Source organism: Chiroxiphia lanceolata, chromosome 1 (assembly GCF_009829145.1).
Source record: "Chiroxiphia lanceolata isolate bChiLan1 chromosome 1, bChiLan1.pri, whole genome shotgun sequence".
NCBI lineage: Eukaryota > Metazoa > Chordata > Aves > Passeriformes > Pipridae > Chiroxiphia > Chiroxiphia lanceolata.
This window is the reverse complement of record NC_045637.1, coordinates 67400772-67421121: the sequence shown is the minus strand read 5'-3', so window position 1 is coordinate 67421121 and position 20350 is coordinate 67400772. Positions and strand designations below refer to the sequence as shown.

The window sequence follows — 20350 nt, the reverse complement described above, 5'->3', positions numbered from 1 at the left end:
CCTCCCTTTAAATTGCTTAAATTCTGTTCTGTCTGTATTTATCCCCTGAAAATGGGGTTGTAAGGTTAAAATCCCATGATGGACCATGTTAAAATATTACTTTAATTATGGCCATACAGGGTCCTATACAGTATTGGGAGAGAGGGCAAGGGTAGGAAGATGCAAGCAAGGTAATAGAGAAGGTGGGGCCAGGCTCTCTTTGTCTTCAAAGGATTCAGATGGTGGACTGAAACCAGACACTGCATGCATTCAAAGGCTGCTGATCTGCTTTTACCGAGATGAAGGAAAAAGGAATCCAGTGAAAACTGCCAAAAGTGCAGTCCTTTTGCTACTGCCTTTTTATATTTCTCCCATGTGATGAGGTCTATAGATTAGAGCCACAGTTTGGCCCTGCTACTAAACAGAAAATATTTAGCCTCCCTCATTCATCTGAGATCCTTTCATCCGAACAGCTATGACCATCTTTCTTTTATCTCCTTTCGTTTCCTTAGCAACATGCAAGGACACTCCAGAGAAGCAGTGTTAGGCAACACCTTCAGTCTAGGCTTTCACGAAGCTTTCTAACTTTCATCAGCTCTGATGAGCAGTTTAATAGTAGGCAATTTCGAGCATACTAACTCACATGTGTCTTTGTCTCCAGCAAGGAGATATTACAAAAAGCAACTCAGCTTATACTCTGTCACTACTACCTCAGCAAGAAGAGAGCTTCATTACCAACTAACTACTACCAACAACATTCATCACATTAAGCCTCTGAAGTACAGCACTTTCTTATGTTCAGTCACTGATTCCCTACCTAGATCAATGAAATTGCCTCCTGTATTGTGAGCTCCTTTTTGTGTTTGAGCACCCAGTCCCATGTAACCAAAGCAAAGATCCAGATTGTAATGATTTCTTTCCAATTTGAAGCAATAAGGTGCCATTTATTGACAAGACAGAGTGGTTTGCTGCATTGCTGCTATCTCTCTGCTTCAAGACATTCATAGTACAATTGAAAACTAATTGGAAGCAAGGAAATCAGTGGATGTTCAACAGGAATCTTCATAACAATATTTTTATCTTTATAATCCTGTTTGTATTCTATTGTGCAGGTCCATCTGCCATCCCTGGCTTCCTGAAATCAATGGCTAAATCCACAGCTAAAATCAATAGCGAGTAATCAGCTCAGCAATTTTTTAGGTAGCTATTGGGAAGACAGCCAAAAATCCCATTAAGCAAGTTAGAGAACACTTTTCTTTCCCTGAGTCATCAAAATTAATATAATGAGTGGTTATGCTTCTAAAAGCATTAGTGTAACTAGCTCAGAGTCATATGGCCACCACTGCAAAGGCATTCTTAGCTGGAATTAACAAATGCTGTATTTCCATTTTCTGTGGCCCAGATGAAAAAAAGCTGCACATGCCACTTGCACAACTGAATGATTGTTTCACAAGAAAGTAAAAAGAAACTGATGGAAAAGAGAAGAAAGGATTAAATTTGAAGAACAACAAAGATCTCTTGCTTAGTAACTTTCTATGAAAATTTATTTCACATAGATTGAATGAAGTAGAAAGTATCCCTCCTCATTTCTTAACAGCTACCCACTTTCTCCTGTAGAGATATGGTATGAATTTCAAAAAAGTACTGGCAGCTACCATCAGGCTTCAGGCTCTGGCCAGTAGTCTGATCCAATTGACCTGGTAGCAACTTCCTGTGCCTGTGAAATGCTGTAGCTCCTTTTTCCCCCCACTTTTCTAATTCTCATCTTGTCATTGCACTAATTCCATACCTATACACCACATGTACACTGAGCTGGAGCTGATCTACTAGTGAAACCAAGAGTATTGTCTAAGACACAAACAGCAAGTATTTCAAGAAATCTACCCACTTTGGGTATTGCATGGTCCCTTTTATCATGTAACGATTAGCAGTGATATGAATATGTATTGAATCAGCTGTGTGTATATAGAAGTGTATCCGCCACTTGATATCTGAAGATTTGCCAGTATTTAACATATCTTCTCTCTACTCCTGTGAGGTTAGAATAAGTGGGGAAGACAGACATTGAATCCCTCAAGGTGACACTGAAAGCCTTATAGCAGAAGTCAGGCATTTCACCTGGCCATTGCCAGGTCCTGGCTATGTATCTAAGTCCAGCTGAAACAACTCATTAAGATAGTACCTAAGGAATAGGAAGGTCTTAAGAGAACATCATGACGCTGAAGCAGAGAAAGTGTGCTTTCAGTATGAAAGTGCTTTCAGAGCTGGCTGTCACCATGTTATTTACCTAGAATAACTACTTTTATGTGCATTTCCCAACCTGTCTCACATCACTTTGTCCCATGTTACTTTTGTTTTTAGACCTGTCCAAATACAAACAGATGGAATAACTTCTACCTGTACATACTGCTCTGTTTCTTCCCTGGTCACTTCTTTACCACACAACACTGTTTGAGGCTGTTTGTTCAACTCTTCTGCCACCTTGGATGTCTGGAATCCTCTTTGGTTCTCCTTTCCTGCCCAAACTGGTGTCTCTTTCTTTGCCCAGTCCATGTAATAACGGACTTAAGCTGCACTGTGAGAAATTTAGGTTAATTGCTAGGAAATATTTTGTAGTACTGAATATAGCTGAATTCCAGAATGAAATGCCTCTGGAGGCTGCAGGAAAGTTCAAGTAAAGATGACCATGCAATCCTAAGATCTATTTTTCCCCCTCCACATCTTCTCAAACCACAGGGATGAATTCAGCTTGGATGCTAAGCTGCTTACAAGGCAATTCACTAACATAGGATGCTTTGGATGCAGAAGGATAAATGGGGTTAAAAACAAAACAAAACTTCTTTTGTTTATTGGAGGAATCTCATTCTGGTTTTTTCCTCTTCTTATACTCCTAGCATGTACTGAGGGCAGAAAGAGGTTACCAGGGAACAGAAGTTGTCACAGTGAGTGACTGGATGTAAGTGATTCAGGGCCACACATTCTGATGGAAGACACTGATCTTCACTTCAGAATGATAGAAAGCAAAGGAAGGAATGGAAAAAAACAACGGTGTGTCATTGAGTTGATCCTTACATTAATTTAAGGGCAGTTGAGATAGAGAAAGACGAGTGAGACAGCGGGCACATGCCATAATAAGAGCAGTCATCAAATTGCATTATAGATTTATGCTGAAGAGACACACACTAGAAGTTATCTGCTGAGAAATGTTGATTTTTTTCTTTTAATTGAGAAATGGGTGAAGAAAGTAAGTTCAAAGCCTAGACCTCCCTTCTCTCTATCTGGATTGATGAGAGTGAGCCAGGACATGCTAATGCAGGTTCCTAGACAAAACTGATTATAATCTTTGCAAGCAGGGTTCTCAGTCTAGAGAGGCAAAAATCATTCATATGCAACACTGCAGAAGAGTCTTCCTTAGGCAAACCCAAATGTTTACATTCTCTGTCTTTGGCAGCTGATTCCTGTTTTAGCAGCTTGTCTATCACACACAAGTGCGAAGTGGTAGGCAAGAAGGCTGAGACTGCTAGTGGACTGATGCTCATTCCCTTCCTGACAGGATTTTTAGGAGACATGCAAGCATATATACATATACCAAGACACTTTTGCAGGTGAGCCAATCACAGCAAGTTACTCCTACTTAGGTTCAGGCTCCAAGTAAAGGAGCCAGTATGAAAAAACAGAACAGGTATGGGTGCTGGTAATCCACAGATGAAATGTGAAATTATGGCCATTTTTCAAAAGGCAGCTATGATGGTTTGGTGACTTTTTAAAGCCTGTTAGGTACAGGAGGAGAAAAATATATTATCTCCAAACAGCAGAGAGAAAAAAGAAAAAGTTTGATAAGGGAAGGGCTATTTTTCACTTGGGGCAGAAAACACTGAACTGGAAGGTGTGACTGGCTAAGAGCTCTCCAGTGCATGCAATTCAACAAATATTTCAGGTGAAATTCCACCTGCCCACCTGTGCCTCTTACCCCCTTCCCCTCTTCCAGCTTCCATACTTACTTTACAGAACAAAATGTGAAAGGATTATAAAATTACTCTGCAATTATCTACTGAATGTACAAAGAACATTTCACAGGTCTCTGTTCCCTATCAAAGAGAAAAATTTTATAAATAATATTAGCACAAAAGGTGCTAATAGCAGACATGCTGGGGGTTTTTTTACATCTGCAAATGGAAGAGAACGTTCAACAACATTTGCACTTTGACCTAAGTTATAAGAAATCTACTTTTTGTATGTGTGTATGATTGATGTTTCAAATCAATGTTGTTTCCTTACACCTCTTTGGTATTCCAACCAGGCTGGAACCTTGTAGAGTCCTGTGCAAGGTTTTGATAAAAAAGATGGCCAAGATGCAAACTAAAGCTGAGTCACTGCTGTCAGCGTTCCAGAGGTTGGAAGGATATGGGGATGTATAAACACATGACATTCATGTATGCTAAAGGCTGCAGACACTCATTGTTAATAAATGAGCTAATGATGATTCTGTGTGAAAAGTCTGCAGTATTAGCTCACCACCAAGCATACATGTAATGCCATTTTTTGTGACATCACAAATCTCCTTTAGTATCTAGGTCTAGTTGCCTCTCTTTTTCTGGTAGCCTCACAGGGAAGCAGAAGACTGACAGTTTGCTGCTTTAATGTCAGCTCTGCTGCTTCCATCCTGTAGCACTGAGTTAGCTGAGGTCCTTCATCTCTAGACCTGCACCTTCACACCTTTCCAAATCACCAGTCTCTCATCTGTCCACACTTCCTTAGCAGCAAAAACTATAATGCTGGAGAATTATCTATTCTTAGCTTGACAAGTATATACGAACAAGCCGTTCGGCAAAAAGGCCATCTTTATGTCCTGGGCCTGTCAAGTACTCATCTTAATTTAACCCCTGTTCATAACTGGGGCTTTTTGGTGCTGCAGTGCAAATAAACACATACCAAAATGACAGATGTGCCGCTGCAGAGGACAGGTAGCTTCTGTGAAAAGAATACAGATGTCCTCCTAAGTAATTTCAAGAACAAATTACTACCAACAGTAATGAGACAACTTTACTGACGGAAATAATTTTCATCGGAATTATTTGGTGCAGCTCAAAGGAGGAAGTTTAATGCCGTTTTAATGCTCAAAGACAAGAGGTTTATGGAAATTTCAAAACTGTAGTAGTTTTATTTCTAAATAAAGAAATGTTTAATGAAAAATCTGAAGAAAAACCAAAGCCTTGGAGTGACTATTGATGTTTAGAGTCTGCAAGTCCCTCTTCTTTAATTGTTTTAATTGTCATTTAGAGAAAAATAACTAAACTAGTAATTAAACTGTCAGTTCAACCAATGATAGACATAGTGTGCAACGCAAGTTTATTCCAAGTATAATATTCTAAAACAGTGTTACCCTTTATCAATAACAAAGGAACATTTAAAGGAAAAAGTAATAGCAATTCAACTAACTTCCATAATTATTTCAGTCCCACCCTATCACATCTTTACATCCAAATATTCTATATCATATATACTGGGACAAGAGGCTGTAAAAATTGCTGCCACCCCTAAGAGTGCAAGCATGGTATGACTCTTTGTGTATCTCACTTTAATGAAATGCTTTCCTTTGATCTTCAGCTGCAATGGTGGTTTTACTCAACGATGAACCTAAGTCTGTGGCTCTTTGCTGTTGATGCAATTGACCCCGTGTATGTAATTCAAGAATGTTTGTGTTTAGTGGCACAACCTTGTTAGCTATGGTAATTAAACCCTGATAACACTGAGAAATGGATTTCAATCATATGAGCAGGTAAGAATAGCTTTCCTCCCTGCTGCTACACAGATGAAAGACATCATTTTTTCTCAGTTTTCATTTTTCAACAGTGGTGTTAAATGTCATGTATTTCACTACATGCCTTTCACATCCTAAATATCTTGGGCTTAGTTCAGACTTTTGAATATCATGCCAATTATGTAAATCTTGAGGCTTAAATGTAAGCTTGGTATCCTCTGAAGACAGTGTCTACTTATGAAGTCGTTCTTGCCAATCTCAAATGTTCCAAATAAACTGCTGCAAGCATAATATTTTCTCTGGAATCAGTTAGTCATATTGTCCTTTTCAAGCTACCAAATGTTAATGTCTAGTCACACTGTGCCTTATAATAGGCAATGGGCACATAACAATTGCTTGTCAGAAAGACAAATAGAACTGGTTTGATGCCTGGTTATAAGTAATTAATTATAGGTGGAATATCATCCATAAAGGAATAGGACATTCTGTCATTTCTCTTTTAATATACTAGCTGAAAAACAACCTGAGTCATTAATTGGTGTCCACTAGTATTAGGCATGTCAGATAGAAACACCATCCAATTTTCCCTTCATTAAAAATTTCCAAAAATGTTTTCTGGGAGCCTTCTGAAACTGTGTTCTTCTAACTTCATTAGATTGTATTTGTAGACTACCCAGTAAATCCACATAAATGTGCAGACCACAGACAACCAAACTAGAGGACACTATTTCACTTCCAAAACATTAATGAAAATAATGGATTTAACTTTGATTTGAATAAACCTATCTAATTTTAGAGATGCATACAGGTATAAAGATGGGATTGTATATTGTTATTTCAATGAAGCTTACTTTCTCATGTATGCATTTTCTTTGTAATCATAAAGAAGAAGTAGCAAAGATTTTTCTCCCCCATAACTTGTATAGGATGTCTACGAAAGAATTTCATTCCATAATAAAGACAGTTATATATGCATCACACATACTGTAGCTTGGGAAAAAATAATGCTGCTGCTTGTTAATTTCTAGAAGTCATTAAATTGCACATTGTTTTAATTAAACAGAATAATCTAAAAGACACTGCATATGCCAGAAATTACTAGAACCTGGTGAACAGTACAATTCACATGATAGAGATCAATAAAGAAGCTTTTTATGAGCAGCCACTGGAGCAAACAGGCACAGTAGAGGCAAAAGACTATAAAAGAATTTTTTCTTTGAGGGTACAGTTGAGTTTAAAGAAGTGAAACAGGGATGAGCCATTTTTACTAAGAAATTGTGAAAATCAGAAATCAAAATAAAGGCTTTGGTGTTAATCAAAGAACAGAAGCAACATCAAAGCATTTGCCGAGTGTTTTACAAACACAGTTGTGTTAATATCTCCAGAACATTGCCATACATATTGAAGATTGCCTAAATGGCTAATTCACTCCTAAAATGTGGAATGCCTTGAAATGAAATGTGGCGAACATTTGTCACTATTTGGTAGCATTTTCTGAAAAAAGATGTATGTTAAGAAGAGCATCTTGAGTACTGTATATGTTTGCTCATCCCATGTTCATCAGTACAGTAAATGACTTAAAAAAAATGTAAAACTCCACACTGACAGGCCCAAGTAACTGCTTCAATTCTGTTTTCCCTTGTGTATATAAGGATCTCTTCTTGTATTCTCATAGACATGTCTCCATGTTCCACTCATTATCCCATTCTTCTCCTCTCTGGTAGAATAGTGTTAAACACCTTTAGCAGCACTCCCATTCTTTCCCCAATGGTCCAGAATTATCAGCTCCAGGAGTAATGCAGCTCTGCCACTACTGCTGGCAGAGGGGGGTAACTCCCGAGACAGATGTTGTTGGCAGTTACTCAGTTATTGTCAGCTTTTAAAAAATTAAGGCCATACACTTGAACTTGACTTGTGGGCTTATTCAATCATCAGCCAATGAAAAGAAAAGAAGAATTAAGCAAAACTAGAGCTCTGTGGTTTTTCTGACTTCTGCTGATGAGCAAGTGAGCTACTCCATCCTACAGGACCCACTGCCTACATGGTGCTCAGCCATACACACAATTATGGTCATACACCATTACCTCTCTACTGAAGGGAGAAACGTTTAATGAAGTTTTATCTCAAAGATACTTGGTACACCTGATGGATAAAGGCTAGAAAAAACTGCTGGGAAAGACAGCATTTAAGGATTTTCTGAGCTTGAATCTCACTCTCTACACCGATCATTTGACTTTATTTCATGCTTCCTCAGGAATATTACAAGAATGTAATTATCAGAACTGAAGGGAAAAGAGAACTCCTCTTTCATTGGTGACTGCAATATTCTGAGATATGATTTCACTTGTATGTCAAATCTCCAAGGCAGTCTCTTTACCAGCTTTTCCAGACTTGGTCTTCAATTCCCAATTTTGAGTACTCAAGAGAAGGAAGCCAACAAGAAATCAAACTGCCTAGGCAATATATCCTGTTAAAACAGCCCACTTCCAAACTTCCTACTTGTGGAGTATTAAATCTGTAAGATATTGCCTTTGGCTATTATGTACTTTTTATTGTGCTAGCAACATTTATTGGATTTTATTTCTGCTGTAAAAATGGTGTGTATATATGGCGCAGAACTATGAAGAAACAAACCCAAAACCTCAGAAGGGAGTACTATGAATAAAATATTTCTTTTAGGATAAAGAACAATATTGTGAATATGCTTAAAAAACAATCATAACACTCAAGTTAAAACAAGAGAAAAACATACCTGTGAAAAGCCGAGCACTTCTCCGTTTTCATCAAGCACGTTAAAATTAATGATTGGACCCTGGACATCAGGACTGCTGAAGTCTGTATCACTGTAAATATGAACTACAGGAGCCCCATTGGCATATTTTAAGTTAGAAAGCACAGTATAGGTGTAGTGAGCTAATGTAAAGGTATGCTGTTTTATTTTCTCCATTCCACCTACAAAAGAAAAGTGCACGTACATGTCAGATGCGTTATTTTTACGGCAATGTAAAAATAGGATGGTTTTTCAGAATGGTGTAGCTGTAAGGTAATTAGCATGAAATTGGTAGGTTTGTGTTTCTTTAAATGTTTATACAATTTGCAAATGTTTCTTTCCTCATATAGAAGTTTCAGAAGTACTGTTGCACCAAGGGTTTATCTATAATTAATCTACTGTAGAAAGCTAGAGTTACAGTGAAATGAATTCACATTAATTACAAGATTTTTAGTTCCAGTCTATACATAAAACTAAGATATTTTGGCACAAATGAATTGAAAAGCAAGTTTTTCTCCGGATCTAACTCTGGAGGTCATGGGAAGGAGACATCAATCCTAACACAGCACAGAAAGCAAACTGCTATGTCTAAGATAAAATAATAAAATTCTAAATGTAATGAAAAAGTAAAAATGTAATTCTACAAGGAATTTACTTGAATAATGAAGAATTATTCTTCCAAGACTGTATTTTTTTTCATAAAAAGGAAATATGTGGCTGTTTTTTGTTTGGTTTTTTTTTTCCCCCTCTACACTGAGTAGTTTGGAAAAGAGAATTGCAGAGAATTCCTGACATCTCTGCTCTCTGAGGAGAGGTTGTGTCTTTGCTAGATGTCCCTATTGAAGTGGCTTCTATTATGCACATTATGCATTGTGCTATGGTGGCCTTATATTATGTAGAAAAAAAACCAAAATAAAGAAACATTTCCTCAAAGACCTCTTGAAGTAGAACAGCATTTTTCTGCCTGGGTTTTAGACCCAGAGTATTTTCTGTAATGATGAGCACCCTATTTGAGGCACATGAGCATTTCTGTAACTAAAAAGATGTTTGACATTTTATTTTACTTTTTTTCTTTTTAAACTATGAATCTTACACTTAGTTTTGTGCATGCCACTTTTATATCTGAGTATCTGAAAACTTCTACAGTCTGATACAACCACCCTTCCTAATTTGCTTGTTGACTTTTGTGCCTTTATTCATAAAAAGACCGTGGCATTTTTGAATGTACATAAAGGAAAAAAAAATCTTTCTCCAGATATACAGAAGAATTGCACTGATATCTGTTATTTCACTTTTCTTCGAGTTTCTGTATTATGTGTTATCTCCTTTAGATAAGCTAGAAGAACAGACAGTAAAAGCATAGAAACAGACTAGATATAAGGTGGAAGTACATTTTTGGTGCTAAATAAAGAGGAATAAGATATTTAATGAGACACTAGCATGCAAAGCACTTGCAAGGAACCATGCCAGAAGCTAATCAATACAATTTCTAGATGTTAGCCACAGTAAACTTGGCAAGCATCTCTAGAACATTTTGGTCTGAAAGATGATTTGTATTTTCAGAGTCTTTGAGAATAAAAGATCGCCTAGTCAGAGACGTCCTAGTCATTGTTTGGTAGAAGTTAAGGGTCTTGAAACAGTAAAAAGGAAAACCAAAACCATACACACACAAGTTATTTCTGAGCATTTGCCAGAAAGTAGCTGTATTAAGAGAAGTCACTGCCTTGCCAGTTTCTGAGATGTCTGTAATCTCCTGATTCAGAGCTTTTCCAAATTGTCAGGAATCTTTTAATGCAAGATTAAACTACCATCCTCGTGATTTGCTGAAGAAATCTCTTATTCAGAAATTCAGTCGCTCATTCACAGCAATCATCCTGCTGTCATTTCTCTATTGTTTTCAGCTACTCTCCTTTAAAGTTGCTTAATCACATTTCCTTGTTCAATATCACCTAACAGAAAGCAATGAGGCAGAGAAATGATGAGCTGAAATCTTAGCAAACCAATCAGCAGGAAGTGAAACCAAGATGTAGCCACCTTCTAAGAGATCCCAAACACCACAGATCACTGTGTGGGACCTGTGAGTTAATGTGCTAATGAAGCCATGGAACCTGGAAATCCTGCCAAACATTTGGAGCCCTTCCTTCACTTCCTTCAAGAAGAGTACATTAAGATTTATTTCTGAGCTTTTCTTGGTGTTCTTTTATGTGTAGAACTGAATGTCTCTGACTGAAATCTGTCATCTACTTACTGTTATTCTGTCCAAAAAAAAGAACATCTCTTGAGGATGAACTTGGTAATCATAGCTTCATATATTTCTTTTGCAAATGTGAGTGCTTTGGCTTAAAACCACACAAAACAATATTCTAAACTTTGCTTTTTATTAGCAATCCTGTTTCAAACGAAACACTGCAAACACAAAAATGAAATATTCATAAGATGATCCAAATCCCCACCCCCAAAGTGCAACCCTGAAATGTTATAAATAGAACACAAGAAAAGCAAATAATGAGAAGAAAATATAATCAGCTTGATAAAAAACATTCATCACTCATCCTTTGTTATGGCTCCTACATTCATAAATAAAAATAATAAATTTACACATTCTTGGTGGGTTTCTGCCTCCTAAATTAAGAAAATAGCTGCCCTAAGTCAGACCAAATCTTGCTACTGCCTGTTTCCTGGAGTAGGAGTAGCAGACATCTAGAGGAAAAATATATTTTAAAAGTATGTAATTTCTGTTGTAAGTTACCATGAAATAAAAAAATATAAACAAAACCACATGAAAATGAGCTCACAGGTAGGCTAACAGCAATTAAACATTACTTTTAAAAACAGAACTAAGGGTAGAAGAACACCTCATGGAACTTTAGCATTAAAATTAATACATTAACCTTTCCTTACAGTCAACAGAAAAAAGCTCTTCTGATGTAATAGCATTGCAGTATTGGTCATTACCAAATCTCATTCCCTAAAATTCAAAATAAAACACTGTAAATGGCTTATCATTCAATTCATAAAAATATCCATCAGCTATACTCACAGAAAATGTGTAAGGTATGAACAGACTGCAAACCCCTTGTTCACTCTGACTCACATGACCAGTCCAATCAACTAGATTTATAAAACACATATCAAAAACATTGGTTTGGGAAACACAAAGTGGGGTGAACCATGACCCTTCCTTCAGCTGAAGTGACTGCATGTGTGAGCAAAATGCATAAAATCTGTGTCCTCAGATGTCATTGGTACTTGCAATAAAATAATACCTTGCCATGCAGGCTTCTTTCTAAAGTTAAGATGTAACAAACAGAATTACAGAGAAAGAAAATTTCAGTTATGAAGCTATGTATTTTTTTTCTGAAAAGTATATAGTTCTGTTTGAAAACACATAATGAACTGGCAAGAATCCATCTCACAAGATCAGTGTCCAAGCTGAAACTTCAGAGGGACTCTTGCAACCTAATTATGTACCTTCTGTGTGTCCAAAACAGAGAGCCATGTTACACTCTCAATAGTACTAAATCCATACAGAATTCAATGGCTAATAGGAGGGACCTTTTACTCTCTCAACACTAATTCTTTGCATAATAGCTTAAATCCTTTTATTTTCCTCGTTCTCCCACACCATCTCAATAGTTTAAGACTGTGGGAAGCAACTGCTTAATCCTCTATTCAGAATGTTATACCGAAACCAAACATGAAACACATATTCAGTGTTTATCTTAACGAACAGAAGGCTCTTTGATGCCCCATCTCCCACTTCTTTAGAGCAGCTAATTCAAGCTCTGTTTTCACACAGTGAGGGAGTTTGAAGTCTTTGTTCTGAATAAAATCAGCAGCACATTCTGAAAGAAGCAGCTCCTGATTTTCAAACATTATATGAGGAATACTTTGTTGTTTTTTTCAAATTTCTTGGGAGTAGCATAAGAGCGGGGAAGTTGTACATGCCAGCTTGTCTGACTCACTTTTAGTATAAATATCTTAATTACAGGTACAATTCAATCTCAGTTAACTGCTTGTTAGACTAATAGCTAAGTATTCAGGTAGCTCCAGGTAAGATAAATTTAGTTTACTGTTTGCTATTATGAGATTTCTCTTTTGAGCAAGCGGAGGGTATGTGTATCTGTCCATCCTTTTTTCTTCCATGTGCCCAAGCCATACTCTCAGCAGAGGTAATAATTTCAGGATGACTTTACAAACCACAAAACCAGCAACATAAAAGATGACTGGGGAGTCTTTCTTAAAGAGGCAGAGTGCTTTGCACAACTCATGGAAGCAGCATTCAAACTGAACCTCTGGAGTGAGTCCACGGAGAATTCTGTGAGAACAACAGAATCATCCCTGAAAGTATGTATTTATGTGATACTCACATTTTACCTCTAAAGGCTTTATCTCCCAAGGTTCTTCTCAGTCCAGCAGAACAACTTCTGCTTATGATTCTGTCATCTTAAGGACAAAATGCAAGAGAAGCTTGTACTATAAAAGCATATGAATTCTCCTGGCAGCTGTTAGAAACCTGAATGTTACATACAGGCCTTTTTGCTGCTTTATTATAAAAGTGTCTCTGCCCTTTGTTTAATGGAGCCTGCTATGCACAATTCCTTGAAGTCAGCATGCGAAAGCTTTAATACTGCTTTTTTCGTGATATTTTTAACTCTCAACAACTAATCTGCTAATGTAAAGCAGAGCATCTTTGTCTCAAAGCTACGTAAGATGGGGCAGTAAGTCTTATGTTTTCAAGTCAGTAAGACTAATTCAGGTCTGACTTTGCATGAACAATTATTTATTTATTTATTTACTTACTAACTTACTTATTCGAGTCAGCAACAACTTTCTAAGCACTGCAAAATAGCTGGAGCAAAACCTTTGTCATCTTCTGCTCAGCCAGAGACTGATACTATCATCAGGACTGCAGTGAAGCATCATTTTCCCCTCAAATAACTTTTCTGTAAGACCCAGCCACCAGTGCTACTTGACGGTCCCATGACTATCTAATGTCTCCACAGTTTTGTGGGTTGTTTGTTTTTGTTTTCCCCGAGGGGAGCTGCAGACCAATGGATAAAACAACTTGCACTAAAAATAAGCTGAATATAAAGATAAATCCAAATTTTTTTGTGGGAGGAAAACTCTTCCTCAGCACCAAGAGAATTCTTTAAAATATTATGAAAACCCAGACAGCTTCTTTCTTTTTCTCCCTAAGATGAGAGATCCCAATCTAAAGCCTTGCTAGGACATAAATCAGTTCTGCATCAAAGCTCACCATGCCTGCATTAGGTGAAGAAGAATGGCTAATGCTGTGCCCAGAACACACCTCAGTACCCATTGGTACTACCTCCCTACAGGTTTTGTACTAGTAAAACTTTTAACATAACATTTCTGGAATATTTCTGTCAGTGAAACACTTTGGTGCCCAAGGCAGCATATCGATTTGCAGTACAGATTTTCCCTAACTCATAATTTTAGTTGGACACCTTTCCTCTTTTTCTCTGACAATCTCTGAACCAAGGTTGTTGCTGTCAGTGTAAGAAGTAGTGGGGATACTCCATGTCTGCTCTTGTGCAGCCTTTGAATCCCACTCTAAGTCCCCGCAGAACTTTCCCATCACAGCAATACAGAAAATACCATAAATTCATTTAATCAAATCAAGAATCACAATACACTAAAAGAAAAGTTTCCAAGGACAACTTCTAAAGTATGATGCTGACTACCGATGGAGCAAGGAAAAAAAATCACTCAATTTTCCCATTCTCTATCTGTAACATTCAGGAATACAGGAAGTCACTTAAATAATTTTTATCCATTATTATTAAAAGAACAATATTCTCCTTAGTGAAATTTTGTATTTATTGACATTCATAATTTTCTGATAGCCTGAAAGGATGTTTTGCGATTTGTTTTGCATTCTCAGACTAGGTCTCTGCTGGTACTGTTATTATAATACTACCGTGGAAGGAATGGTGTCATTTATGAAATGGAGATAATAAAGCAGATACAATGAATTCTAAAAACTGCCCCAAAATTTCCTTTATTTGATGCCTTAATCATAAGGAAACATACAGTCAATATTGAAAAGTGCTCTGGATTCTGTGATCTCATGCTAAACTGAATCATACCAAGACTTGTCCCAGGCTTTTCAACCAGGCCAATTATTTTAATAATTATGTATAATAACACCACAAAAGAGACCTATAGCTAGCATTTCTTTAATTTTTCTACTATGATTTTTATTGACCCTTCCCTCAGGTCACAGTATTAACTCTGCTTTATTTCAGTCACTGTTCTTGTGGGGACCAAAAGGTGATCCACTGACACACCTTCCCTCAGGTGGCTGTCTTTTCTTACTGGACATGGAAGGGTCAGATCTCTTGAAGTTCATTGGTGAGTTTGTGAGATGTGTGAACACGCATACCATTTAACGGATAGTAAAAGGGTAAACTGAGAGCAAAAAGTGGCTACTTTGGCACAATGTCACACAATTTCAACACACAGGTTGGAGCAATGATTTTACAGTTCCAGACTCACTTCTCAATAGCTGGTTCAATAAAAGTGAGATGGCAGTACTTCTTAAAGTATAGCCATTGCTGTGGGACACTCAGTAATAATTTCTGTAAAACAGCATCAGAGTTTTTATAAGCAGAATGCCCTGCAGTATTAGCTGGCATAAATTAACTTTTGGCAGGTTGTCATTACATTGCTCTTTTCTATGAGCTTCTGAAACCCAGTGCACCTAGAAGATTGTATAGTCTTTGAGTCATGGGGCTGATGAGCAATATGATAGTGTGGTGGACAAAGACTGACCACCTGTAATTTTGTAAGCACAGAACAGGTATTTTATCAATTGTAAGTTCAGTGAGCAGATCTACTAAACAGAAGATCTAAGGCAGAAAATATTAGCATTATGAAGTAATTTACTGTAGTTTTTCTTCCTTTTAAAGACTGTAGGTAGTGTGTATCAGAAAAAAATAATCACTCTTGGTATTATATCAGCTTCAATAAGCTATAACACTAAAAATCAGTCAAAATCTGTACTTCAGGTCCAGTTCAGAAGAGGTAAAGTATTTCAAGACATGAGCAATTCTTATGTGTACCACTTGCTGCCTCATGCTGTAAATCAAGACCTACGGTAAACTGGGGAACTGCCTCTGAACACAGACTTAGACAAGGTTAAAAGAAAACACTGAAGTGAGGAAGGTATCGGTGAAACATGAGTACTACCAACTCAGAGGGAGCCACTGTGAGGGAAGAGAAGCAAGGCAGCATGCACTTAGGAAGCCTTGGCCTTTTCCTATGGCAAGGAACACCTGAGCTCTGCAGAAGAGAGGCAAAAAGAGTACAGGCTGCTGCTGTTCTGTCAAATGAGGGACTTTGCACTTAAGGTGTAAACAAATGGTTTAAAAGAAACCCTCTTCTCCCATTGTTTCTATTTCAGTTACGTTTTACAATAGCAAGGCTTTAGAAATGAGGGTCCAGCTTGAAGCACTGTTCACAAAATTCCCTTTCCTTCAGGTAATAAAGAGAAGGCAAGATGGCAGAAGTTCCCTTCCCACCATGCAGTGATGAAGCTACAACCCTCATGAGGAGTGGGGGTTCCAGATTCACTTATGTCTTCCCTTGAGGGTCTTCAGACTCTAGTTTGACACCAGGTACAACAATAAAACAATTTATTTTACTTCCCTGGCTTCTTTGGAGCTGTCAGTTTTTTGAATACTTTTTCTTACATCCTGACACATTATTACTAAAGTGGTAATATTGGCTACTGCTCTTCAGACTGTTCTACGAGATCCATATTTTAAGATGTTACAGAACACTATCAGGGCTAATGAAGGGAAAAATCAGAAATACAGCTCTTCTTGTGTTTTTTTGTTATTTAGTTATTATCTGCCCTGTATTTCTTTCTTTCTTTTATACAGTATATTTACCAAAGATATCTAGAATGCCTTTATTTGATAAATGGAAATATTCAGTGAACAAAACAATTTAAGGAAATAAATGCACAGATAATCCTTATTACTTTCTTTTTCATTCCTGCCCCACCAATGAAAAGTGAAGTCTTGCTATTGTAAATTAGAAATATGACCATGAAAAGACTTTCATATTTAAAGTATCATGAAAAGAAAATCTTCAGAAATTACTCAGAGTATATACATCCATTATGCCTGACAGACACCGAGTGTTACTACTGTCAGCAAAGAGAGTTGACACAAGCTTAGCTGCATAACCTTTGGCTACATAGAGATGCTGAGCAACATGAGATATGCAAATTTCATGACATGCAGCAAAGAATCTGCTTTCATACCTTAGTCTTGAATTACAAAAACTTGTTGATAAAATACATTCATCTCTTTCTTTTTTTTCTCCTTCTTGAAGGATGCTTATCTCAATATATGAGACAATTTGAATGGCTTCAATGGCACACAAGACCTCCTCTTAGACAACATTGTCTTGGCTTAGAGTCTCTAGCTGAGCAGTCAGGAGCCCTGTTTTGCAGTTGAAATGGCTTAAGCCTATCAAAGACTACTGTTTAGTCTATTCCATTTATTAAGTGCAATAGATATTCTTGTCTGAGCTGAATTAAACAGAATGGCTATTTCAGCCTGCCCAAGCTTCTAATATTTCTCTTGATTCAACCTCTCTACTATTCTATTGACACAACCTTTCTGGTCTGACCAGGCCTCTGGTAGTCTTACATACCTAGATGATGATCCTACAGGCATTACATCACCCTACTGAGGTACTTCACAAGAGACAGAAGACACCTAATTCAAAGTAGCAGCCAACTTCAGACCAATTAGTACTACAGTCATTAATCAAACTGTCCAAACATTTGACTGCAAACCCAACAGGAAAACTTTAACAATTAAGAAGTGTGAATTTAAATGCATGACAGTGCATTTAAAGGCTGCATGTATCAAACATTTGTGTGCCTGCATTTCATGTGGAACTAGTATATTCATTCACCTCTCTGAAACTCTTCTGCCTTCTTGGATATGGCAGGATATGGGGGAAAGCAATATGCAAACAATCAGCCTTGTTTCCTTTTATGAGAACAATAACAGTCCCACAATTTTGTGGGTTCCCATCTGCAAAATCTTTTACTAGTACTCAGTGACATTTCTCCATGAACCTCCTCAATAATTTTTAGAGTTCACGAACATCTTAAATTTTATTATAAATGATTTGAACTTACTGAGCAGTTTTCAATAGGAAAATTCTACTAAATCAGTGAGATGAATGGACATCAACCTTAGTGTATTACTTTATTTTAAGGTGTCCAAAAGTGACGCCATGATCAGATGAAGCGGTTATCGGATAACATTATCTTGGATAGTGATATGGCTTCTCTACTCTTTTCCATTTCATTGCAATACCCTTTATGACTCTCACTGGAGATCCTTCTCAAAGGAGAAGGCATCAATACCAATACAAAGAGAGGTCAGAAAGAAGCAGGATGAGCTGGCCTTCTGTGACCATGGCAGGCAGTCAACTTGAACTCCCTAGGAGACACAAAGCAGTACTGACAGCTACATAGTACGTCCTTTTTTAGAAAGGTGCTGAAACTTCAGTGGTTGGGAACTGGTCTGGGAGGTTTTTTACACTGGTTAGCAATTTTCCTTTTTCTTGTCTTCTCCCCTACTTCTTAAGACCATGTTTTCCAGAGTATGAGGAGACTTATCATGTGACATACCTCTTGCTCTCCAGTCTTTCTAATAGTATTGTGTTCTACCTCTTTTTTTTTAATTTCCTCCTAGCTATTCTATCACAACCTCCACATAGTGTTGAGAAGTAATACAAAAAACTATTTTTTTTTCTCAAGAGAGACTCTCTACTGTCCCAGAAAGTTTTACTTTCTCACATGCCAACTTAAGTTAGATGTTAGATTAAAACACTCTACGTACAGCTGAAGAATAAACAGATAAATAAATAGATAAGTAAACAAATGTTGGCTCAAGCACTTCTTTCCTTCTGTGTCTCTGAGCATGAAATAAATAAATCGATTAATATCCTGAAGTTATGATGAATCACACAATTTTCTAGGATCAGGAGAAGTGGTGTTGAAACATTTCACCTCTCTTGAATAAAGAACAGCAAAAGAAAAAGAAAGGTACTATAAATTGAAGAGTCAGAAGCATTACAATTTTACGGTCCTGCTGAGACTTGACTCACCTGTAAGGTCAGACCAATCAATCGATCAAAAAAAGCTTTCTTTTTGAGGCCTTGACAATGTGAGTCTTGCCAAAGGTACTCACTAACTACAGTTCTTCCCTTTTTCCTTTCTTTATTAGAATGATGCTGTCAAGTTCAGTATGTGATCTAATATAAAAGCTTAGATCCTTCTTTATCAGAGCAGATAACAAGAAGTGTTGGTAACAAGACAGTGTGTTGATTATTTTTTATTAAAAGCTGAACCTTGAAGGCTTACTTTTTTCAACAGCCAGAGACAGGAACCAGAGTCTTACTTTCTTCGGCAACCATCAAACTTTGATGTTCTTGTAACATATGATGAGCTCTGTCACAGAGGATTTATTTGTTTCCCGTGTCTTAGCCAGCTATTTCTTTTCCCTCATTTCCACAGCTCTTTATGAAAAATATTCACTGACCTTGGGTATATGTTTGTAATTTTATCTGAAAATATTCTGTAAGATAGAAGTTAAACCATCACTATACTGCCTAGCTATTTTGGTTTTTTGGCTACACCAGTATTACTTTCCTCCAGATTTTGTCTCTTGATCTATAGGCAAGGAAGAGATGAAGGCACGTGTAAGGGGCATCAGGCAGTTTAACATCAGCTTCTTGAAAGCCAAGTTAGTCAGTAGTGTATTCGGAGCCTATTAAAGCTGACAGGATTCTTGACAGCTGTAAAGCTCTCCTGCAGTAACCAGCAAGAACATCTTTCTACACCCTCTGTGCTGCTGAGATGCAGACCCACCATTCAAGGTGTTTTGAAATTCTTCCATGCTAACCGAATGTACCCCACTGGACTTCAGCTCTTTAGTTTTTGTATTTGTCTGTTTGGCAGCACAGACAGTGAGTATTTGACCCAAAGACAGAGGCCATATCAGCCTGTTTCACACAGCTGCTTGTTGAGTGGACATTTATTTAAAATTCTTCCTGTCAGTACAGAATGATCTATTAGCGCCACAAAATGGCACAATGCCCAGAGACAGATTTTGAGAATTTCTACTTTCATGAACAGGAAGATATTTTCAAGACTAATCTATGAAAAGGAGAGCAAAATATATCTTTAAAACCACTTAACACAGCAATAAAAATATATTGATTTTAAACACCTATGATGTTATTTAAGTAATGGATTGGTATCGCTACTCTCAATTTAAAAATTCCTACCTATAAAATTCTCAGATGCTATTTTCTACCCTTAGTTTTACCCCCTTCTTGTTCTCATGCTCCCCCTTTTATTAACCTCCAGCTTTCATAGATTACTAAATAAAATCAGGGATTTCATCAGAACCCATTGCTAGGGCCTAGTGCCACAGAACACCTGTGCTGGGAGCAGTTGCTGGGATCAGCTGCCAGGGCTTTGTGATGCGGGGCTGCATCATGCCCAGAGAAGACTGTGACACTGCGGGGCCCCACCCTGGCAATGTAGGAGTTGAAGGAGAAGAAGTAGAGCCCTGGGGTGCTCAGCTCCCAGGAGAGCATCTCCCACAGAAGGCAACATCTCCCCTTGGGTGACTCTGGACTGTCTGCGGGAGAAGATGCCAATGACAGCCATGGAGATTCTTTTGGAGAATGCCACTCCCAGTCTTGGCCGAGGAGGACAAGGAACACAATATTGAGAAAGAGCTGTCCCATTAGATGAGGGAAGAGTACCTCAAACG

At 37.6% G+C, this 20350-nt stretch overlaps 1 protein-coding gene across 1 annotated transcript in view; it reads right to left on the bottom strand.

Annotated features, from left to right (window-relative positions):
* MOCOS (molybdenum cofactor sulfurase) overlaps positions 1-20350 on the bottom strand; it is a 210725-nt gene that overhangs the window by 45652 nt on the left and 144723 nt on the right. The window contains 1 exon segment of the mRNA XM_032682306.1: positions 8493-8692. Within this exon segment, the coding sequence (XP_032538197.1) occupies positions 8493-8692 (200 nt within the window).